We start from the raw sequence: 22,063 nt of genomic DNA, 5'->3' as shown, positions 1-22,063 counted from the left end.
ATGGTAATGCTAATGCTAATTATAAGATACAATGTTTACCGACATAGTATTCACTGATGAAATCACCAACACAATGATTCTATGAATATTAAGTCCTATCTTACTAAATCCTTATCTAAATTTAAAAATAAGCCAACAAAAGTAACATAGGATATTAAGCTTGATATACCTTCATCGATATCATTTGTATTTGTTTCAAGTGAATGGGAAGTGGTCAGGTAGCATTAGAATTAGCAAAGGCACATGATGCAAGAAAGCAAACTTATATAGCATCAGCCAAAAGAAAAAAAAAAAAAAAAAATCCTTATTTCATCCATCCACACGCTCCGAATGTTTGCCAAGTTCTGTCTTGAATCTATTTAAGCTATCAACTTCTACAACGACAGATGGAAGTTTGTACTACCAATCAACCACCCGCTGGCCAAAGGCAAGCATCTATCCTACAACTGTCTTTCCTCAATTTGAATTTATGCCCTCTCAGGCGATTACTCTGAGCAAGAGGAAGAATCCCATCTGCATTGAACATGCTCAAACCATTCAAGGCTGTATACGCCTCAATCAGATCACCTCGCAGGTGCCTAGTCTCCAGACACTGTAATTTACAAAACTTAAGCATTTCTTCGTAAGAGCAACTTTTTGTTCCATTCACTAATCTTGTTGCCCTTCTCTGTACTTGTTCCAACAGTGCTACATCCTTCTTAAAATTAGGCCTCCAGACCTGTATACAGTACTCAAGGTGTGGCCTGACCATTGCCTTATACAAGGGGATAACCACCTCCTTATCCCTGCTAGAAAAATTCCCGTATATCATTGACAGTACACCATGAGCTATTCTTGCAGACTGTCTGCACTGCTCAGAAATCTTCATATCTGACTGCACAATTACACTCAGGTCCTTTTCATTCTCTATAACCCTCAGTGTAGTACAACACAGTTGATACATTACTCTGGGGTTACTGCTACCCATATGCAGTACTTTATATCTGTCAATGTTAAACTTCATTTACCACCTCTCAGCCCATCTGCTCAACTTTTCTAGATCCTGTTTCAGCAGTGTACTGTCATTATTTGTCATTAACAACCCTACCAACCTTCGTATCGTCTGCAAACTTGGACATTAAGCCTGATATATCATCATCAATATCATTTATAAATACAGAAAACAACAGTGGACTCAACACTGAACCCTGAAGGACTCCACTAATAACATTAGTCCACGATGAGCAGTGTCCATTTATTACCACTCTCTGTCTTCTCCCACTCAACCATCCCTTTACCCATAGCAGCAATTTGCCTCCAGTGCCACACTGCTCCAATTTGTGCAGCAGTCTTCCATGTGCAACAGTATCAAAGGCTTTTCTAAGATCCAAATATATGATATCAAAGTTATTCTTTGCATCCAATTCCTTTGTGACTACATCATAGTATCCAATCAAATTAGTCAGACAAGACTTCCCCTTAACAAACCCATGCTGTCCGAGCTATAACTGAAGTCTTGTCTAGATGATCCTACAGTGCTTCTTTAACCAGTGCCTCCATTAATTTTTCTGGAACAGAAGTTAAACTCACAGGTCTGTAATTACCTGTGTCTCCCTTTGATCCTCCTTTGTGGATTGGTGTCACATTTGCACAACTCCAGTCCATGGGTACCGCCCCTGAGTCCAGGGAAGCTCTCATAATTATAGCTAAGGGTTTGCTTACTTCCTTTGCCGCCTCCTTTAATATAACTGGATAGATTCCATTCACCCCTGGTGCCTTTCTTGTGTTTATCTTCAACAATTTCTCCTCCACTTTACTCTCAGTTATTACAAAATTATCTAGCTGGGTGGGTAAAGTTCCTGTCTGGCAACCCAAAGGTCGCGGGTTCGATTCCTGCCTCGGGCTTGGATCAAAGTACTGCAAAAACCTTGGGAGGTGCATTATGGCCACAGAATCCCATGCGCCAACATCTACCAAAAAAAAAAAAAAAAAAATTACAAGATTGTCTAGCTTACTGCCACAGTTGAATACACCTCTGCAATTCCCCTCCCTGAATAACTCCTCATGTGTGAATATCGATGCTAAATATTAATTTAGTTTGTTAGCTACCTGAGCAGGATCATCAACGATATCAAGTGGACCACTCTGATTCATCCCCTTCTTTCTAGAGTTTACATAAATAAAGAACTCTTTGCTGGTTTTCTTTGCATCCTTTGCCAAAGATTTCTCGTAATCTGCCTTCGCCTGCCTAACCTCCTTTGTAACTTGGTTACAGACCAGCTTATATCTATCATAGGCTTCTGTGTCACATGTTAATTTATATGTATCCCGTGCATTTTTCTTCTTTGTCACATGTATAATTAGTTCATCTGACATCCATTTAGGCCTAAACCATGAACAATATTTCTTTGTTGGTATGAAAAGCCTAGTAGCTTCCAAGATTAATTCTTTGAATGCTTCCTATTTTGAATTTGCTGTTGGTAACATCATCAGTTGGTTCCACCGTATAGAATTTAAATACTGTCTCAGACCACTGTAGTCACCTTTTCGAAAGCAAAAACCCTTCCCTTTACCCTTGATGGTAGTTACCTTAGCATTAGTAGTAGTAGAGGCATATGATACAAGAAAGCAAGCTTATGCAGCATCAACCAAAAAAAAAAAAAAAAACCCCTTTCACTTCACCCCTCCGTTCGTTCGAAATACCTGTCCAGCTGAGCCTTAAATTTATTTAGGCTATCAACTTCCACAAAAAGGGATGGAAGTCTGTTCCACCAACCAACTACCCGCTGGCTAAAGGCAAATTTCCGCACATCTATCCTACATCTGTCTTTGCTCAATTTGAATTTATGTCCTCTCAGGTGATTATTCTGAGCAAGACACAGTATCCCATCAGAATTGAGCGTGCTCAAACCATTAAAGGCTTTGTACACCTCTATCAGATCACCTCGCCGGTGCCTAGTCTCCAGACACTGTAATTTGCAAAACTTTAGCCTTTCTTCGTAATAGCAACCCTTCGTTCCGTTTCACTAACGTTGTTGCCCTTCTCTGACTCGTTTCAGCAGCAGCTCTACATCCTTCTTGAAATGAGGCCTCCAATCCTGTATACAGTACTCAAGGTGCGCCCTGACCATTTCCTTATACAAGTGAATAATCACTTCCCTATCCCTGCTAGAAAAATTCCTGTATATCATTGATAAGACACCATGAGCTACTCTTGCAGCCCATCTGCACTGTTCAGAGAACTTCATATCTGCCTACACAATTATCCCCAAGTCCTTTGCATTCTCTATCACTGCCAGTGTAGTACCACAGAATTGATACGTTGCTCTGGGGGTTGCTGTTTCCCATAGGTATTACTTTACATTTGTTAATGTTAAACTTCATTTGCCACCTCTCAGCCCATCTGCTCAACCTTTCCAGATCCTGTTGCAGTAAGTCCTTTGAGTAAATCCCACTTCAGCACAATGTGATCACTGCCACCTAGTGGTTCCTTTATCTGCAGATTCTTAATGCATGAAGAATCACTACTGATAACCAGATCAAGAGTATTACTCCCTCTAGTTGCCTCCCAAACATGCTGCTGTAGAAAAAAATCATCCAATAAATCCGCATTTTCTGATGAGTCAAGGTGATTGAGGGTTAACATTCAAATCCAGTTCTCCATACTGTATTCAAATTTAATCAGCATTCAGAACCAATTCTTTCTTCCTTCAAATTTGATTTATCCATTCAAATTTGGCACTTCATTGGAAATATGCATGTTTACACTACATATCCTAATTAATTTATTCCGAATGAGCAGAATCACAACAAGTTCTCTTCTTCAAGAATCAGTCAATGGGATGTAAGCAGTTTGTGTTTTGGGGGGGGGGGTGAAGAGAGATTTATTCTATATCTTTATTCTTTTCAGGATTTATGGGAGCATTTCTAAAAACTGGAGAACCTTATTTACGTTCTGCACATGGAGCAATGATATCATATTGGCACGGAACTGGAATGTATGCCATGTATTTGATGATGATAGCTGCCATAACTTGGAAGTAAGTTGGAAAGTAACTTACAGTTGATTTATATATATATCACTCGTATTTAGCTTTGCTTTTTATTAACAGTTTGGGTTTGCATTGTGAATGTTCTTAGTTGCTTTGTTTTAATTTCTCACTGCATAATGGCCGCTTTATGCATATCTGTTACATTAATGTGCTGATCAATTTATTTGTCGGTTGCGGTTTAATGCACTGATTCTTTTATCATATGATATGTAGTGAATTCCATGGCCATTGTTGTCTTGTGACCTTCTCACAAAGTGGGACTCATTTGTCATTCTGAATTTATTTCATATATTGCTCATATTGTTCTGGTTGGTTTTTGTTATTATGTGACATTCAGTCTTGATGTTGTTGAGGAGGCACTGGTCTATTCATAATTGGCTTGTACATTTGCTGTATTAGCCATTTAAATTATTGAATATGTATTCCTCCTACAGTGCACTGGTTTTTCATATCCACAGAAGTTTAGCTGTTTACTGGCCAACAGTTATAGTCAGCTTTTTATACTTTGATATTTGTACCAATGTAAAATACTCAATCAGTTTCCAAAATATAATATTTTTCCCATGATATTGAGACAAAAGAAATATTATTAATGAAGTCTCTTAATGAGCAGAAAAATATGAGTACAGTAAACCCTCAATTTAACGGACTAATAGGAGAGAAAGGGTGTCCGTTAATGTCGAAAGTCGAAAGCCCGTTAAATCGAATGTAACCTGGGGGGGGGACATTTTTTATTGTTCTTAATGTAAGAAAAAAGCTAGCTTTAATACAATATAAAATTATATTGCAATTTGGCCTTTGATTTACAGATATCAGAAACAGTTCGTTTTTTTTTTACTCCATAAATTTCACAAACACATGCTACTGAGACGCCTTGTTCTAAAATCTCAATTAGCTCTAATTTCTGTGCCACATTTAAGTTCACACACTTTCTTTTAACTCCTCTATCACTTAATACCATTTTAAATTGTAATGCAAAATTATTTAATAAATAAAGTCACAATTCAGAATCACATAAACACTCTGTATACAACCTGACCACACGATAGCTTGAGGCAGACTGAGACCGAAACAAAGCGAGTCAGTAGACCTGCAGTTTAGTGTTCTGAGTCATGTTCAGCTCACAAGTCACTGCCTGCTCTTATCTGTAATCTGGGAAAATAGCTATTTGAATACATTTTCAGAAAGAATAAAAAAACAATTTTCTGAATTTGTTTATAAAAATAAAAGTAGGTAATTATCAAAACAATAATGGAAATAGGTAATTATTATTAATTTTTAATTAATAATAACATTAAAGTTTTGTATAACCTAAAAAAAAATAATATGGTCGAGATTAATATGTACATTACTGTATTATTATTTGTCTGGTCCGTTAAATCTGAAATCTGTTTTATCGGGGTCCGTTAAATAGAGGTTTAATGTGTATGTTTATAACAAATTGTTGGCCAAGTTAATCTTTTTCCTGTGATATTATAATTGTATTTATGTATGAAAATTGTACAAACTTAGTGCAGGTTATCACAATATTGAGACATTTTTTTTTTTTTTTCTATATCTCTCTATACATTAAAAAATGTTTCCTTTTAGTGATATTTATTCGAGCAAATAGGAGAAGAGGGCGAGGCAATTACATCACTACAAATTCAATTAATTATTGACAACTGCCTCCATAACATTCACCAATCTCATGCACATGCTTCGCTGTGTAGCTTTTGATGTTCCATTGTAATATTTTTTGTATATTAATGAATATTATACATTTGTAAATATTTCAGTTAAAATTTTAGTCCTGCTCTTTCGAATGCAACAATATTCCTCATGCATTATGGAAAAGGCCTTTGGCTAAAATCTATTATTTGGGTATCACTTGTCTCCATGCAGTGGGCATGGTTGTAGAACAGAGTGATCGTACTGTTGAGTTCTGTGACTGGGTGATTATTGTGAATGCGTTTTGTTCATGCAGGAAACGAGTTCCCGATTTTAAAACAGTGGCAAGTGGGGGGATAAACACCCTAGGCATGCCTATCTAGGAGGAAAGGGGACGGGGCTAAACAGGGAGTAGCACCTGCCAGTCACTGTCTTCTTCCTGACTTTTAGTCAAAGTATGGAGAGGTACCCAAGATCTGAATTTTTATCAGGCCTTTTACTAAGCGACCTATGTAAATACAGATAAGTAATTACATAGTGTTATTTTTTCAACCTTGAGAATGCCACACACCATAAATGCACAGGTAAATAATTACATAGGTCATTTCTTGATTAGATAGACATAGTGTTTGGGTTGGAGATGCCTCTGGTGGTTTTCCACAGCTGCGCCTTAAATCCTGTGCAGTAAAACAGTACCCTGGGAAAGCCAGAAGTGTGAGTAGTGTGTTGTTTTTTGAAGTGTAGTGTTTTGTTGTGTTACCTTCTGGATTTTCGCTGCAGAGCCCCTGATTGGATTCCACGTTGCTTCCTCACAGATACCACAAAAAAAAAAAAAAAAAAAAAAAAAAAAAGAGAGAGAGAGTAAGACAATGAAGATATAATTTAATGAAGAAAAGAGGAAGATAGGATGAGCCTTGAGGATGACAGCAAAGGTATCCTCATGTGAGATGGAGATGTCTCCATCAGACAAAAGAGGGGGAGGAGAAGGGAACAAAAGTGACAGTGCAAGGGAGCAGTACGTAGATCGCCATTTGGCAGGTAGAGTCAAGTCCAGGTTAGTTTCTTTGAGTCAAGTCCAAATGATGTTTAGATTTGTAGATCCAGTGATCGTCCGATTGTTAAAAGTTCATGTCTTAGACAGGGTTTTCCACTGCAAGAACAGGTCCTGGGCAAAGCGGGTAAGACAATATAGTCTTCTTTGTTTTCTGGTACTGATGCTCAAGGTTTTTTGGAAGATGGTGTATCCTTGTGAGAAGAGTGCATTTTATACCTCGTAGATATTGATCAGTGCGTTTCAACAGGCATGTCTTTTACTTAGAAAAGATTTGACTTACTCCGTCATACCTCTACATATTACGTAAAAAAGCATGCCCGGGGGTTGGAGAGTAGGGGCAGAGTGCCCTAGTATGTATTAATATTAAAATTGCTGAATCAGTGATGCAAGAAAGCAGACTTTTTCTGCATCTGGAAAAGAAAAAAAAAGTGTTTCCCCAATCACTCACATATCTGAAGCCTTTTAGTAAAAATGTGTGTAATGTGCTATGTTATACTTTCCAAATTAATGATTCAAAAGACCTTGGCATTAAGTTTTTATTTCTTTATTTATTCATTATGGATGACTCCACTAATCACAGTGTATGATAGTTTCAATTCCACTAATTAAGATCCTCTATAATTCAGACTGCGATTTTTTTTTTTCCTTCTTCTTTTTATATTTTATTCATGCTGAACAGAGATTTTCATAAAGGAAAATTTTATAATGAAGTTCTGGCTTTTTTCCAGAATGTTTCATGATCACTTTGTAAAAAAAATATAAAATAATTCAAAAGGAAAAATTAAATGCAATTAAAATATTAAGACCTTGTTATATAATGCACCTGCTCATCTTCCTGATGAAATATTATCAAGTAACAATGGAATATGAAGTGTCTTTTGTTTCCTCCCACCGATACCATGTTCATGCAACCTACACATTAGAGAATCATACTCAACTGTGAAGACGCCTCCATAGCCAGGTGGGCAGGAGCAGCAGTGCGTAGCACACACTTCTTGGTTAGACCAGGGTTCAAACCCATGATCACCAAATACAGAGGATGCAGAAAGGTCAGGGAATGACCACTGCATATTCCCAGAGAAAATATGGCCTTAGTTGCTTTTTTTTTAGTTGTTGGTGCATCGGCCTCTGTGGCCATAATGCACCTCCCAAGGTTTTTGAATTTTCTACTCTGATCCAAGCCCAAGGCGGGATTCGAACCCATGACCTTTGGATTGCCAGGCAGGCACTTTACCTACCCGGCTAGCCCGGTCAGCCCTTAGTTGCTAATGCTCCTAAAAACCAAATAACAAAATCAACTGTGAACATTTGTATCAAAGGAAATGGTTGAAAAATATTTGGTTTATCTGATGATTCTTACAATGAGTTGGACACACAAGGAGAAAAGAGAGTGGCCAGTTATAATATAAAAAGTGTTATTTACAACTTAAGTTGGAATCAAATAAAGCAGAAAGAAATGCAGAAAAAATTATGATAAAGCATTATTATTTGATATATATGGAATCAGAGATGATGTGTCATAATGTTGGACAACAGTGGAGAAAAGGATATTTATTTGCTGGGGGGAAGTGGTTGAATATATTGATTCAAGAAGAAATATTGCAGCATTTCAAAATAAAATATCTGTAAGCAAAGTGGGAAGTGAAGAAAAAGAAAAATTACACAAAGGCAGAATATCTGAATGCTCTTTAAATTTGCTAATTCTGATATGGATATGCTAATCCAGATATGGAGGCAGAGGTGGAAGCAATTCTTGCACTGCTTCTATTGGGATGAGCAGCAGCCCGGAAAGAAAGGTGCTGGGAATTTCTAGAACTGCTGGGAGTCATCGTGGAACAAGTAAATACATGGGCTGTCAGTTAACTAAGATTAAGAACAGGTGCACGTATACTTGCATGTACACCAATGCTAGAAGTATAGTAAATAAACTCAATGAATGTGTAGTGCTGGTCAAGACACCAAAGATAGATATTGTGGAGATATCAAAAATGCAGTGCCACACAGTTATAAGGAATGCAAAGTTTGAATTTGGGGAGTACAATGTGTATAGAAAGGACACAGGATAGGAAGGGAGATGGGGTAATTCTCTTAGTTAGAAAACACATAAAATCTAAGGTATTGCAACATTGATTCAGTTTGGTGTGACAAAATACAAAGGGTACTAGGAAAGTTTTGCAATATGACGCAACAATGAATCACAGGAAGCTGCTTGTTGCTGCATGTTGAGACATGTTCATACGTGCATAGTAGCCGTCGTGCCAAGTCGATGGGCTCAGTTATTCATTAGTAGTGAGAGTGTAAAGTGCTTGCGATGGCATCGTGGTCACGAAATGAGATAAGGACAGTTTTGCGGTATAATTTCGTGCGTGGTTTAACCATAGACCAGTGCTTAGAAGAAATGACTCTTGCACTAGATGATGATTGTCCACATCATACAACGATATTCAGGCGGTATAGAGAATTCCAAAGGGGAAATTTCACTCTGGAGGATTCTGAGAGGCCGGGAAGGCCACGAACGTCAGTTACGGAGGAAAACGTTACTGCTGTGAGGAAAATGCTTGACGAAAACAGGCGAGTGACCTACCAACAGATAGAGGATACTTTGGGCCTAAATGCACCAGCAATTCGTTCGATTCTGCAAGATCATTTGCACGTGAAGAAACTTTGTTCTCTCTGGGTGCCGCATCAACTGACTGAAGAGCGACGTGTGACTTGGTGCCGGGAGATGTTAAAAAAGTTTGATAAGGGACAATCTCAGTATGTGAACAACATCGTGACAGGTGACGAGACTTGGCTGTACTATTACGATCTGCCGACCAAGGCTCAAAACAAAGTTTGGGTCTTTGATGATGACAACACACCCGTAATTGTCAGAAAATCCCAATCTGTAAAGAAGAAAATGATAGCTGTATTTTTCAAATCGAGTGGAATTGTGGAACGTGTCGTTTTGGACACGCAGAAGACAGTCACAGCTAAGTGGTATACTGAACAATGCCTGCCTAAAGTCATTGGATCTACGAAGAACCTGCGGCCAAAGTCAAGAATGGACACCTGGTACCTCCATCACGAAAATGCTCCAGCTCACCGCGCCAAAGCCTGCACCGAATATTTGACCACGACAGGACTGAAACTTCTCGAGCACCCTCCCTACAGGTCAGACCTTGCTCCCTGCGACTCTGCACTGTTCCCGCATGTGAAAATGAAGCTAAAAGGGAGGCGGTTTTCCAGTGATGAGGACCTTCTACGGGCTTGGGACAACGAGTGTGCTTTACTCCCTAGTGAAACTTGGCAGAACTGGTTTAAAGATTGGTTTCGGAGGATGGAGAGGTGTATTGAATGTAGAGGAAATTACTTTGAAAAAATTAAATAAACAAAGCTGTATTGCAAAACTTTCCTAGTACCCTTTGTAGTAATATAGTATAGTAATGGAAGCATTTGATGCAAAATGTGGCATCATCCAAAAAAAAAGAAAAAAACAGTTTCACACATCCATTCCCTCTAAAAGTTTGTCCAATTCCTCCTTGGATTTATTTAAGCTATCAACTTGCACAACAGATGGAAGTTTCTTCCAGCAATTAACTGTCCCTGGCTAAAGGGAAATTTCCAAACATCTATTTTTCAACTGTCTTTCCTCAATTTGAAATTATGCCCCCTCAGTTTCACAATCTGAGCAAGCAGAAGAATCCCATCAGAATTCAGCATGCTCAACCCATTCAAGGCCTTATACATCTCAGTCAGATCACCTCATAGGTACCTAGTCTCCAGTCGCTGCAATTTGCAGAACTTAAGCCTTTCTTGGTAAGAGGGCCCCTTCGTTCTCCTCACCAATCTTGTTGCCCTTCTCTGTACATGCTCAAGCAACTCTACATCCTTCCTAAAGTGAGGCCTTCGGAACTGTATGCAGTAAACAAGGCATAGCCTGACTATTGCCTTATACAAAGAGATAATCACCTCCTTTTCCCTACTAGCTAAATTCCTGTATATCATTGACAATACCCCTGACCTGCTCTGGCAGCCTGTCTGCATTGCTCAGAAAACTTCATATCTGGCAGAACAATTACTCCTAGGTCTTTTTCATTTTCTACCACCCTAAGTGTAGTACCACACAGTTGGTATGTTTCTCTGGGGTAACTTCTACTCATATGCAGTACTTCACATTTGTCAATGTTAAACTTCAGTTGCCATTTCTCAGCCCATCTGCCCAAATTTTCTAGATCCCATTACAGTAGCACACTGCCATTACTGCCATTAACAACTCTGTCAACCTTTGTATCATCTTCCAACTTTGGCATTAAGCCTGATATACCTTCATAAATATCATTGATAATTATACAAAACAACCGGAGGCCCAACACCGAACCCTAGGGGACTCCTCTAATAACCTTCGTCCATGAAGAGCATCATCCATTGATTACCACTGTCTGTCTTCTTCCATTCAACTACCCTTTTATCCATTGTAGAAACTTATCCTTAATACCACACTGGTCCAATTTGTACAGTAGTCTTCCATTCAAAATCTTTCCTGAAATCCATGTATATGATATCAAAATTATTTTTTGCATCCAGTTCCTTTGTAACCACATCATAGCATCCAATCAAATTGGTCAGACAAGACTTTCCCTTAACAGACCCATGCTGTGTTTGAATTATTACTGCAGTCTTGTCTAGATGACTCTGCAATGCTTCTTTAACCAGTGATTCCATTATTTTCCCCAGAAAAGAAGTTAAACTAACTGGTCTGTATTACTCGTATAACCCTTAGATCCCCCTTTGTGAATTGGGGATACATTTGCACATCTCCAGTCCATGGGGACTTTCCCTGAATCCAAGGATGCTCTCATAATTATGGCTATGGTTTGTTTACTTTCTTTGCTGTCTCCTGTAATATAACTGGGTAGATCCCATCCACCTCAGGGTGCTTTTCTTATGTTTATCTTCAACAATTTCTCCTCCACTTTGCTCTCAGTTATTACAAAATCATTAAGCACCCTGTTACAGTTTGATGAACTTCTGGCATTTTCCTCCCTTAATAACTCCTCATGTGTGAATGTAGATGCAAAATACTCATTCAGATTATCAGCTGTCTGAGCAGGATCATCAACAGTCGAACCATCGATATCAAGTGGACAAATCTGATTCATCCCCTTCCTTCTAGAATTTTTATAAGTAAAGAAGTCCTTGCTGTTTTTCTTATCATTGTTTGCCAAAGATTTCTCGTAATCTGCCTTCACTTGCCTAACCTCCTTTATGATTTGATTACAGACTAGCTTATAGCTGCCATCGGCTTGTGTGTCACCTGAAAATTTATATGCATCCCATGCATTTTTCTTTTCTGCCACTAATCTCGTTAGTTCATCTAACATCCATTTAGGCCTAAACCTTGAACAGTATTTCTTAATTGGTATGAAAAGCCTAGTAGCTTACACAATTAATTCTTTGAATGCTTCCCACTTAGAATTTGCTATTGGTGACATCATCAGTTGGTCCCACTGTACAGAATTTAAAAACTGTCTGAGACTACTGTAGTCACCTTTACGGAAGCGAAAACTGTTCCCTTTACCCCTGATGGTAATTATATCTTTAAGTAAATTCCACATCAGTACACTGTGATCACTGCCACCTAGTGGTTCCTTTTTCTGCAAATTCTTTATACACTAATAATCACTACCGATAACCAGATCAAGAGTACAGTATTACCCCCTCTGGTTGCCTCTTGAACATTCTGCTGTAAAAAACAGTCATCCAATAAATCTACAAAAGTCTTGCTAGTGTGCAAGTGACCAATCCACAAGTTACTGTCAATATCTGGGAAGTTAAAGTCCCCCATTATAATTCAGTCTTATTTACTGGCCCATTATATTTCTCTGTAACAGGGTGCTCATCAGAGTCATTAGGCATATAACTCTATTTTGCTTTCCCAGTGCTTATGTCACACCAAACTGACTCAACATTGCACATGCTGTCTGTGTCAACTTGATGCACTTCTTTAGATTTTGTTTTCTTAATTAACAGTATAACCCCCTCCTCCCTTCCTATCCTGTCTATTCTTTCTGTACACATTGTACTCCCCAAATTCCAATTCTGCACTGCTTATATCTTTATATCCATGTCTCTGATATCCCAACAATATCTGCCTTTGATGTCTTGACTAGCACTTCAAATTCGTCCAGTTTATTTACTATACTTCTAACATTGGTGTACATGCAAGTATACATGCACCTATTGTTACTGTTATTCTTAGTTACTAAATCACTGGGAAAGAAGAAATGAGAGTAGGTGTGTGGTGCAAGGTAGTGAAAGGATGTTGAAGTAATAAACAATTTTTAATATTCTCATTAATTTATTGAAACATTAAAATAACACAAATTCTACAAAAAAAAAACAAACTAAAATATTAATTCAAATAAGTTATCAAAACAAATACAAAATTAAAATAACTCTTGTAAAACAGAATTAGACCCCATTAATTTTCTTCATTATCTTTAATTAAAAATTGCAATCTTCTCGTCTTCTCTGTGAATATAGTTTGATATAGTTGTGTTTATAAAATATTACAGACACAGTACACATGGATATATGTAATAACTTACCAGGTAATCCTAATGTAATACAGTAGAATGTCTATTATCTGAACTAATTAGGACCAAGGTTGGTTCGCTTAATTAAATAGTTTGGATAATCAAACAAAAATGAGAATACCCAGCTTATAAGAAACAAAGTGTAATTAGGACTACAATTAAATTATTGAATGCAAGTTATTGCTACTCTATTTTTAAATATGAAGTATTATAAAAAATAATTGATTTAGGAAGTGGTTTGTTCATAATAACCAAAACGTTTTGAAGAAAAAGTGTATATCATATTTATTTTGAACTTACCTAATTGTTTCACATGGTTTCAACTACAGATCACGGTTTTTTTACATAAACATACACAAGTAATTGCACACAAATGAGAGTATAATGAATCTTGGTAAGGTTTATTTTTAAAAATATGTAATCTTGAATTTTTCTTTGAACCATGTGAGATTTTCTTTTTTTTCGCGGCAAGGTGTCTCATCCTCGTTAATAACAATATCTCCGTAGAACTGCGTTCAGACAGTTGCTCACTTCATGCCATTGTAGTTTCTAACCAGTGAAGTCCTCCACGTGAGTGAGCCCACTCCTCCTCCTCCTTCTTCGTCATCATCAGAATCACCTTGGTTAAAGTCAGCACTTTCTTCATCCTGGACTAATGTAACAATTTCTTCTTTAGTTAAATTATGGATAACCAGGATAATCAGCATCCTTGTTACCATATCTCTGCATCATCTTGCCAACACTCGGAAAACCTGGGAATCCCTTGAAATAAAGTTACAATCTCACCTACGTCTTCATTCATATTTTGCACATGTGTGACTGTCTCTTTGGCAGTGCCACAAAGTTTATGCCATGCCTTTTTCAGATTTCTTTCTGACAACATTCCAGACATCTGCTAACATGTAGCAACAATCCTTAATGTTTAGCTTCTTTGAAAACTCAACCATGCTCTGTTCATCTTCCTCTGCTAGCAGCGAGCAATGCAAGACTTGTTTTTGTACATCTTTTCTAGTTTTTCTATAACACCTTGATCCATTGGCTGCAGCAGGTCTGTAACATTTGAGGGTAAAAATCTGACAGTGAAGTTCTCGTCAATTGAATTCCTTTTTTCAAGAGGAGGGTGGAATGGTGCATTATTGATAATAAACAAAAGTTTACCATCTTTACCCTCATTTTCTCGATGCCTCTTCAGACTTGAAATAAAATCTTGGCTAAACCAATCCAAACAACATTGGAATTTATCCAAGCATTTTTCTGTCCTTTATATTGTACTGGTAAGCACTTTACAACTTTAAAGCATCTTGGATTCTTGGATTTTCCAATCACCAACAATGGTAAAACATGCTCTCCACTTGCATTTGCACACACCATAACTTTAACATGCTGTTTGTTAGCTTTGAAACAAGGAGCAGCCATTTCATATTGTGATGCAAGTGATTTACAGGGGAGTGACTCTTCCAATTAAGACCAGTTTCATCTGCATTATAAACATCATCCTTGGAAAACCTTCTTCCTCTTCCATTTTCAGAAAAGACTCTTTAAAAGCTTCTGCTTCCTGGACATCACCTGATAAAACTTCTCCTTGAACTTCAAGCTCCCTTATAAGGTGGCGAGATTTGAAATTATGTAACCATCCTGTACTGGCTTTAAATTCAGATGGGCTTTTAAATTTTTGATTTAATTATAATCCTCTCTTGCATAACAGAGGTTCAGAAATAGGTTCACCTTGACTTCTCTTTTGTAGAAACCATAAATAAATATCGTCTTCTAATTTCTCATTACTAGCTATTTTCAGGGTTATCTTTATTTTTAGAGTAAAGTAAACTTTTAGAGTAAAGTAAACTTCAGTAGTAAAGTAAACTTCAAATTTTCATTTTTTCTGCTCTTTATGTCAGATATGGTTGCTTAACCAACTTTAAAAATCTTAACAAGATACACCAGTTTCTCCCTTTTCCAGTCTATTAATAATTGTTATCTTGTCTTCTATTGACAACGGATTGCAGTTTCTTTTGCCTATAGATGTCATTATTAACACAAAGAGGCAGCAGTATTAAAATTAAAAAGCAAAAATAACACAATATTTCACTTTGAAATATTGTGAAATATTGAAATAGCCATGAACAAAAACTCAAACATTGAGTGATTAGAAACAAAAAGCCTGGAATAACCTCACACTGCATTGGCTTTCAGCACACTGAGTGAAAGCTAAGCGCCCACCCACCATACTCCTGTGCTCACAAAAGACAATGGTACAACAGACAAGGATGCAACAAAATCACATCGTGGGAAGACTGTCCTGGGTCCACACAGTAGTTAAAGCCAACATTTGATTTTTAACTCCTGTAATGACAAATTAAGACTTTTTCTATGCTGTACTGCATATATCTTAAAATAAATAATCAAAATGAATGCATTAAGCAGCAGGAGTAATATTTCAGCATAACACCCAGTGCACTAAAAGTAGATACTTTAATTTTGGGGGAGGTTTCGGATAATTGACTGGAAAAGTTGAGCAGATGGGCTGAGAAGTGGCAACTGAAGTTTAATACAGTCAGCACGTGAAGTTTAATGAACAAGTCAGCAACTTCAGTCAGCAACTGAAGTTTAATACAGTCCTCGTATAGCACGATAGTTGTGTTCCTAGAAACCCTCATGCAATATAAACAACAGGCCCTATGGGAAAAATAGGGTTAGGTGCCGACCACCCAAGATTGAACACACATTTGTAATCAAAACATTACCAAACACAATAAATAATCGTAATAAAATACTTACGTATTTTATTACGACTATTACGTAATAAAATATTGCTAATGCTTTTGCTTCTATCATAAGCAAACTTGTTTTTTGTTTGATTTTCTATCCAAACAGATGATAGCTGTTTCATCTCTTCCAATTCTTTGTGTTTTAATCTAATGGATTTTAATTACACTTTGAGTTGTTCCTGCTATGAAAGTTGTTTTTATTTTCTCTGCATTCTTTGTAATTCTCGGCATTGCCTCATTTAGGTCTGTAGCATGTGCAATATTACATGGCCTTTCATTTCGCTCAAAGCATTTCACAATTTCATATTTTTTCTCTATCGACAGAGGCGGACTGGCCATAAGCCTTACCGGGGAAACCCCGGGGGCTGGAGGCCAGTGTGATTTTGGCCATAAACCATAGTATGAGGCCACTATAAATTTTCCCGGGTAAGAATTTTTGATCCAGTCCGCCTCTGTTTATCGATATTGCTTTTCTTTTTCTCTCTGAATCTGCAGTGTCTTCACCAGGACGCTTCCTTTTCACACCTTTTAAGTATTTTACTCATTTTTAGGGAATAAAGCACTTACAAAACAAGGAGGCACGCTTGATACACATAAACAAAGCTGCGCGTGTGTAGCAACTGAATAAAGAACACCGTAAAGGCAGAGATACACTATTAACACCTCACATTTTACTAAAGCACATTTCTAGGGGTTACTACCATAAAACAATAAAAACAATTTCCAGTTGCATTTTTGTTAGTGGAATCTGTTATAAACTGGCAGTAAACTTGATCTAATTGCATTTGCGATTATACCGATACCTGGAATGTGTTGGTTTTTACGTTATTATGGTGAAATGTGTTTCCCCTTCACTGATATAAAAAAACAAATACATTTTCAGAATCTTCTCTTCATTCCTATCGTGTTGCGTTCGGTTGGGGTGATTTTGTGTTCGACTGCCATTTCTTGTAAACACAAAGGCGAATCGTGTAGTACGAGGACTGACTGTATTGACAAATGCAAAGTACTGCATATTGATAACCCTAGAGAAATGTACCAACTGGGTGGTGTTACACTCAGGGTACAGTCTGTCCTCGTATAGCACGATAGTTGCGTTCCTAGAAAGCCTCGTGCAATGCAAAATCGTGCAATATAAACAACAGCCCCTATGGGAAAAGTAGGGTTAGGTGCCGACCACCCAAGATTGAACACACATTTGAACCAAAACATTACCAAACACAATAAATAATCGGGTAATTTTAATCGTTATAAAATACTTACGTATTTTATAACGATTAAAATACGTAATAAAAATAATATTATATTATAATAAAGTATTTTTAGTATTTTTTAATACTAAAAAAGTATTTTTTACGGATAAAATACGTATTTTATTCGTAAAAAATTTATTATATTAAATAAAATAGTCGTAATAAAATACTTACGTATTTTATAATACGTAAGTATAAATTATAATACGTAAGTCGTAATAAAATATTGCTAATGCTTTTGCTTCTATCGTAAGCAAACTTGCTTTTTGTTTGATTTTCTATCCAAAGAGATGACAGCCGTTCCATCTCTTCCAATTCTTTGTGTCTTAATCTAATGGATTTTAATTACACTTTGAGTTGTTCCTGCTATGAAAGTTGTTTTTATTTTCTCTGCATTCTTTGTAATTCTCGGCATTGCCTCATTTAGGTCTGTAGCATGTGCAATATTACATGGCCTTTCATTTCGCTCAAAGCATTTCACAATTTCATATTTTTTCTCTATCGACAGAGGCGGACTGGCCATAAGCGTTACCGGGGAAACCCCGGGGGCTGGAGGCCAGTGTGATTTTGGCCATAAACCATAGTATGAGGCCACTACAAATTTTCCCGGGTAAGAATTTTTGATCCAGTCCGCCTCTGTTTATCGATATTGCTTTTCTTTTTCTCTCTGAATCTGCAGTGTCTTCACCAGGACGCTTCCTTTTCACACCTTTTAAGTATTTTACTCATTTTTAGGGAATAAAGCACTTACAAAACAAGGAGGCACGCTTGATACACATAAACAAAGCTGCACGTGTGTAGCAACTGAATAAAGAACACCGTAAAGGCAGAGATACACTATTAACACCTCACATTTTACTAAAGCACATTTCTAGAGGTTACTACCATAAAACAATAAAAACAATTTCCAGTTGCATTTTTGTTAGTGGAATCTGTTATAAACTGGCAGTAAACTTGATCTAATTGCATTTGCGATTATACCGATACCTGGAATTGTGTTGGTTTTTACGTTATTATGGTGAAATGTGTTTCTCCTTCACTGATATAAAACACATAAATACATTTTCAGAATCTTCTTCGTTCCTATCATGTTGCGTTCAGTTGGGGTGATTCCGCATTCGACTGCTATTTCCTGTGCTATTTCACAAAGGCGAATCGTGTATAAGCGAATTCGGTTCGTGTTATATAAGATAACGTTCCCCTATTTATAAATCGTGTATGATCGAATTCGTGTAATGCAAACAAGTGTTATACGAGGACCGACTGTACTAGAGAATGAAAGAGACCTGGAGGTAATTGTGCAGTCAGATATGAAGTTTTCTGGGCAGTGCAGACAGGTGCCAAAGTAAGTCATGGGGTCTTGTCAATGATATACAAGAATTTTTCTAGCAGTGATAAGGAGGTGATTATTCTCTTGTATAAGGCATTGGTCAGGCCACAACTTGAGTACTGCATACACGTCTGGAAGCCTCATTTTAGGAAGGATGTAGGGTTGTTATAATGAGTACAGATAAGGGCAGCAAGACTGGTGAGGGGAACAAAGGGGTGCTCTTATGAAGAAAGGCTTAAGTTCTGCAAATTGCAGCATCTGCTGACTAGGGACCTGTGAGGTGATCTGATTGAGGTGTATAAGGCCTTGAGTGGATTGAGCAGGCTCAATGCTGATAAACTTTTACTTCTTACTCAGATTACAAACCTGAGGTGGCATAAACTGAAGTTGAGGAAAGACAGTTGTCGAATAGATGTGCAGATATTTGCCTTTAGCCAGTGAGTGGTTGATTACTCGAACAAATTTCCATCTGTTGTTGTGGAAGTTGATAGCTTAAATAAATTCACAGACGAATTGCACAAACTTTTAGAGCAAATAGAGGTGTGAAATGGGATTTTTTTTTTTTTTTGGCCGAAGCTTTATATAAGCTTGTTTTCTTGCATCTACTAATTTCAATGCCACTGCTAATCTTCGAAGCTACTAGGCTTTTCGTACCAACTAAGAAATACTGTTCATGGTTTAGGCCTAAGATATCAAAGATATCTTAGGCCTAAATCTATCATTAGTTTCTCTGATTTGATATCAGAGAAACTAATGAAACTCGTGGCAGAGAAGAAGAATGCATGGGTTGCATATAAATTATCAGATGACACAGAAGCCTGTGACAGATATAAGCTTGTCTGTAATCAAGTAACAAAGGAGGTTAGGCAAGCGAAGGCTGATTACGAGAAATCTGTGGCAAAGGATGCAAAGAAAAACAGCAAAGACTTCTTTACTTATGTAAACTCTAGAAGGAAGGAGATTGAATCAGATTGGTCCACTTGATATCGATGGCTGCACTGTTAATGATCCTGCTCAGGTAGCTGAAAAACTGAATGAGTATTTTGCATCTATATTCACACATGAGGAATTTTGTAGGGAAGTGGAGGACAGAAGCTTATTAAACTCTAACTGGGAGCTAAATGATTTTGTTATAACTGAGACCAAAGTGGAGAAGAAATCATTGAAGTTAAACATAAGAAAGACACCTGGGATGGATGGGATTTATCCAGTTATATTAAAGGAGGCGGCAAAGGAAGTAAGCAAACCCTTTGCCATAATTATGAGAGCATCCTTGGACTCAAGGGAGGTCCCCATGGACTGGAGATCTACAAATGTATCCCCCAATTGACGAAGGGTAGGATCAACTGGTTAAAGAAGCAATGAAGGATCATCTAGATAAGACTTTAGTTGTAGTTCAGACATAGCATGGGTTTGTTAAGAGAAAATCTTGCCTGACCAAATTGATTGGGTACTATGATGTGGTCACAATGGAACTGGATGCAAAAAATAATTTTGATATCATATACTTGGATTTCAGGAAAACTTTTGATACTCCTACAAATAAAAGACTGCTGTACAAATTGGAGCAGTATGGCATTAAGGGCAAGTTGATGCTATGGATAAAGGGCTGGTTGGGTTAGAGAAGACAGAGAGTGATAATCAATGAACACTGCTCATTGTTGACTAACATTATTAGTGGAATCCCCCAAGGGTTCAGTATTGGGACCATTGTTGTTTTCTATATTTATCATTGATATTGGTGAAGGTATTTATATATTGCTCAAAAAATTCAAAAAGCAAAATGGTTAATCAAAGAAGAAACAGCAGCAATTCAAGACAAAAAATAGTCATTAAGCATGTTCAAAGATGCATCTTTCCCATTCTGTCTTATGCTTCCAAAATCTGGTGCGGTGCTCCTCAAGTAACTGTCAGGAAATTCCTTGCCCTAGAACAGGCTTGGCGAACTTAATTTGTTATGCAATCTACTTTTTTTCTTCAAAATGTGCCTCAATCTACCATCAAGAATTTCATTTAAATTCATACATTAAATTTTTAATTTATGTGAAGTTTGTGTCTTAATGTCATCTGCCAAACTTTAAAAATCGGGGATATACTGTGATTAGGCCAACCGTAAAGAATCTTCTGTATGCAAGTCTGTAAGAGTAGAACGATTCTTTGTCTTTGTTTGTTTCAAATACAAAAAAGCTGATTCACATATCTATGTGAAATAGATATGTGGAATTAAAACAAGAATATAAAAGTTTACTGCATTTTTTTAAATTTGGGTATTTTTCTCAGCAAACATATTTCCAAAAATCTTTTTCTGATGATCTGTCTTTTAGGAAGATATCATTTCACAATGTAATAATTTCATTTTCAAATAATATTTTCTCTGTGTGAAAAATCTCAGCGATTTTTTCTGAAATTTGTTTTGTGTCTAAGTCGACATTAAATGGATAAGAAATATATTGAACAATGTCTTCAATTGTTTTAAAATCACTGAATCTGGTTTGAAAATCATCCACAACTTTCTCAATTTCTGAAACATATTTCTCACTATTAAATTCAAAAACAGGATATTTTTGCAAATGATCTTGCATATTTGCAAAACGATCGAATTTTTTTTTTTTTTAGATCCTTAGCCATTGCCAAAAATTGATATTTATATGCAGAAATACTAATAATCATGTCACCCACATTTTTATTTTTTCCTTGTACAGGTAGTTCCCGACTTTACAAGTTACTTCGTTCCTAACATATGCTCGTAAAGCAGGAATTTATTTCCCATAGACATAATGTTAAAAACAGGGGTTACGTTATCAACAATGAAATTAGTTTATTTAAACAATGATTGATTTATCCAAAGAAATGAAAACATAGCCTGTAAAATCAAGCAAATTATAATAATAGAGAAATTATTTATGACTTACAAATGTTAAAGAATGTTTATTCTTCACAGTCATCGTCGACTAAATGCACACTCATTGATCACTCATTATTGGCTCGGCACTCGTTAGTTTGTTGCACAAGTAGTCGTCTTCTTCAGAAATGCTTCAAGAGTCGTTTGGTTTCAAGATAATCTTCTCTTTTCTTTATAAATTTCACGATAGCATGCATAAGCATTTTTAACAGAATGCACAAATTGCAACTAACACAATTTGCGCATAGTAACAAGTTTACGAAGCTTAAAAAAAAAGAATAAAGAGAATATTTTGAAAATTTATTTATGTTTTTTATATGATTGAAGATTTCAGTAAAAAGGAAACACATTTCACCATAATAACGTTAAAAACCACACAATTCCAGCTATCGGTATTTTCAAAAATGCAATAATATCGAGTTTACTACCCATTTATAATTGCTTGCAGTAACAGAAAAGCCCAATGAACCAGAAAGTGCAAATTGTTTTTATTGTTTTAT

At 36.8% G+C, this 22,063-nt stretch overlaps 1 protein-coding gene across 5 annotated transcripts in view; it reads left to right on the top strand.

Annotated features, from left to right (window-relative positions):
- The window catches only part of LOC150089226 (transmembrane 6 superfamily member 1-like), a 160,042-nt gene that overhangs the window by 64,864 nt on the left and 73,115 nt on the right, over positions 1 to 22,063 (top strand). For all 5 annotated transcript variants that reach the window (XM_090390388.1, XM_090390385.1, XM_090390384.1 and 2 more), the window contains exon 3: positions 3,890 to 4,019. In XM_090390388.1, the coding sequence (XP_090246514.1) occupies positions 3,890 to 4,019 (130 nt within the window). The remainder of the gene's footprint in view (positions 1 to 3,889; positions 4,020 to 22,063) is intronic.

The sequence above is a fragment of the Mastigoproctus giganteus genome, chromosome 2 (genome assembly GCF_048544385.1).
Source record: "Mastigoproctus giganteus isolate SK-2022 chromosome 2, ASM4854438v1, whole genome shotgun sequence".
Lineage (NCBI taxonomy): Eukaryota > Metazoa > Arthropoda > Arachnida > Uropygi > Thelyphonidae > Mastigoproctus > Mastigoproctus giganteus.
Note: the sequence above shows the minus strand (reverse complement) of the source record. Positions and strands in the feature narration are given on the sequence as shown.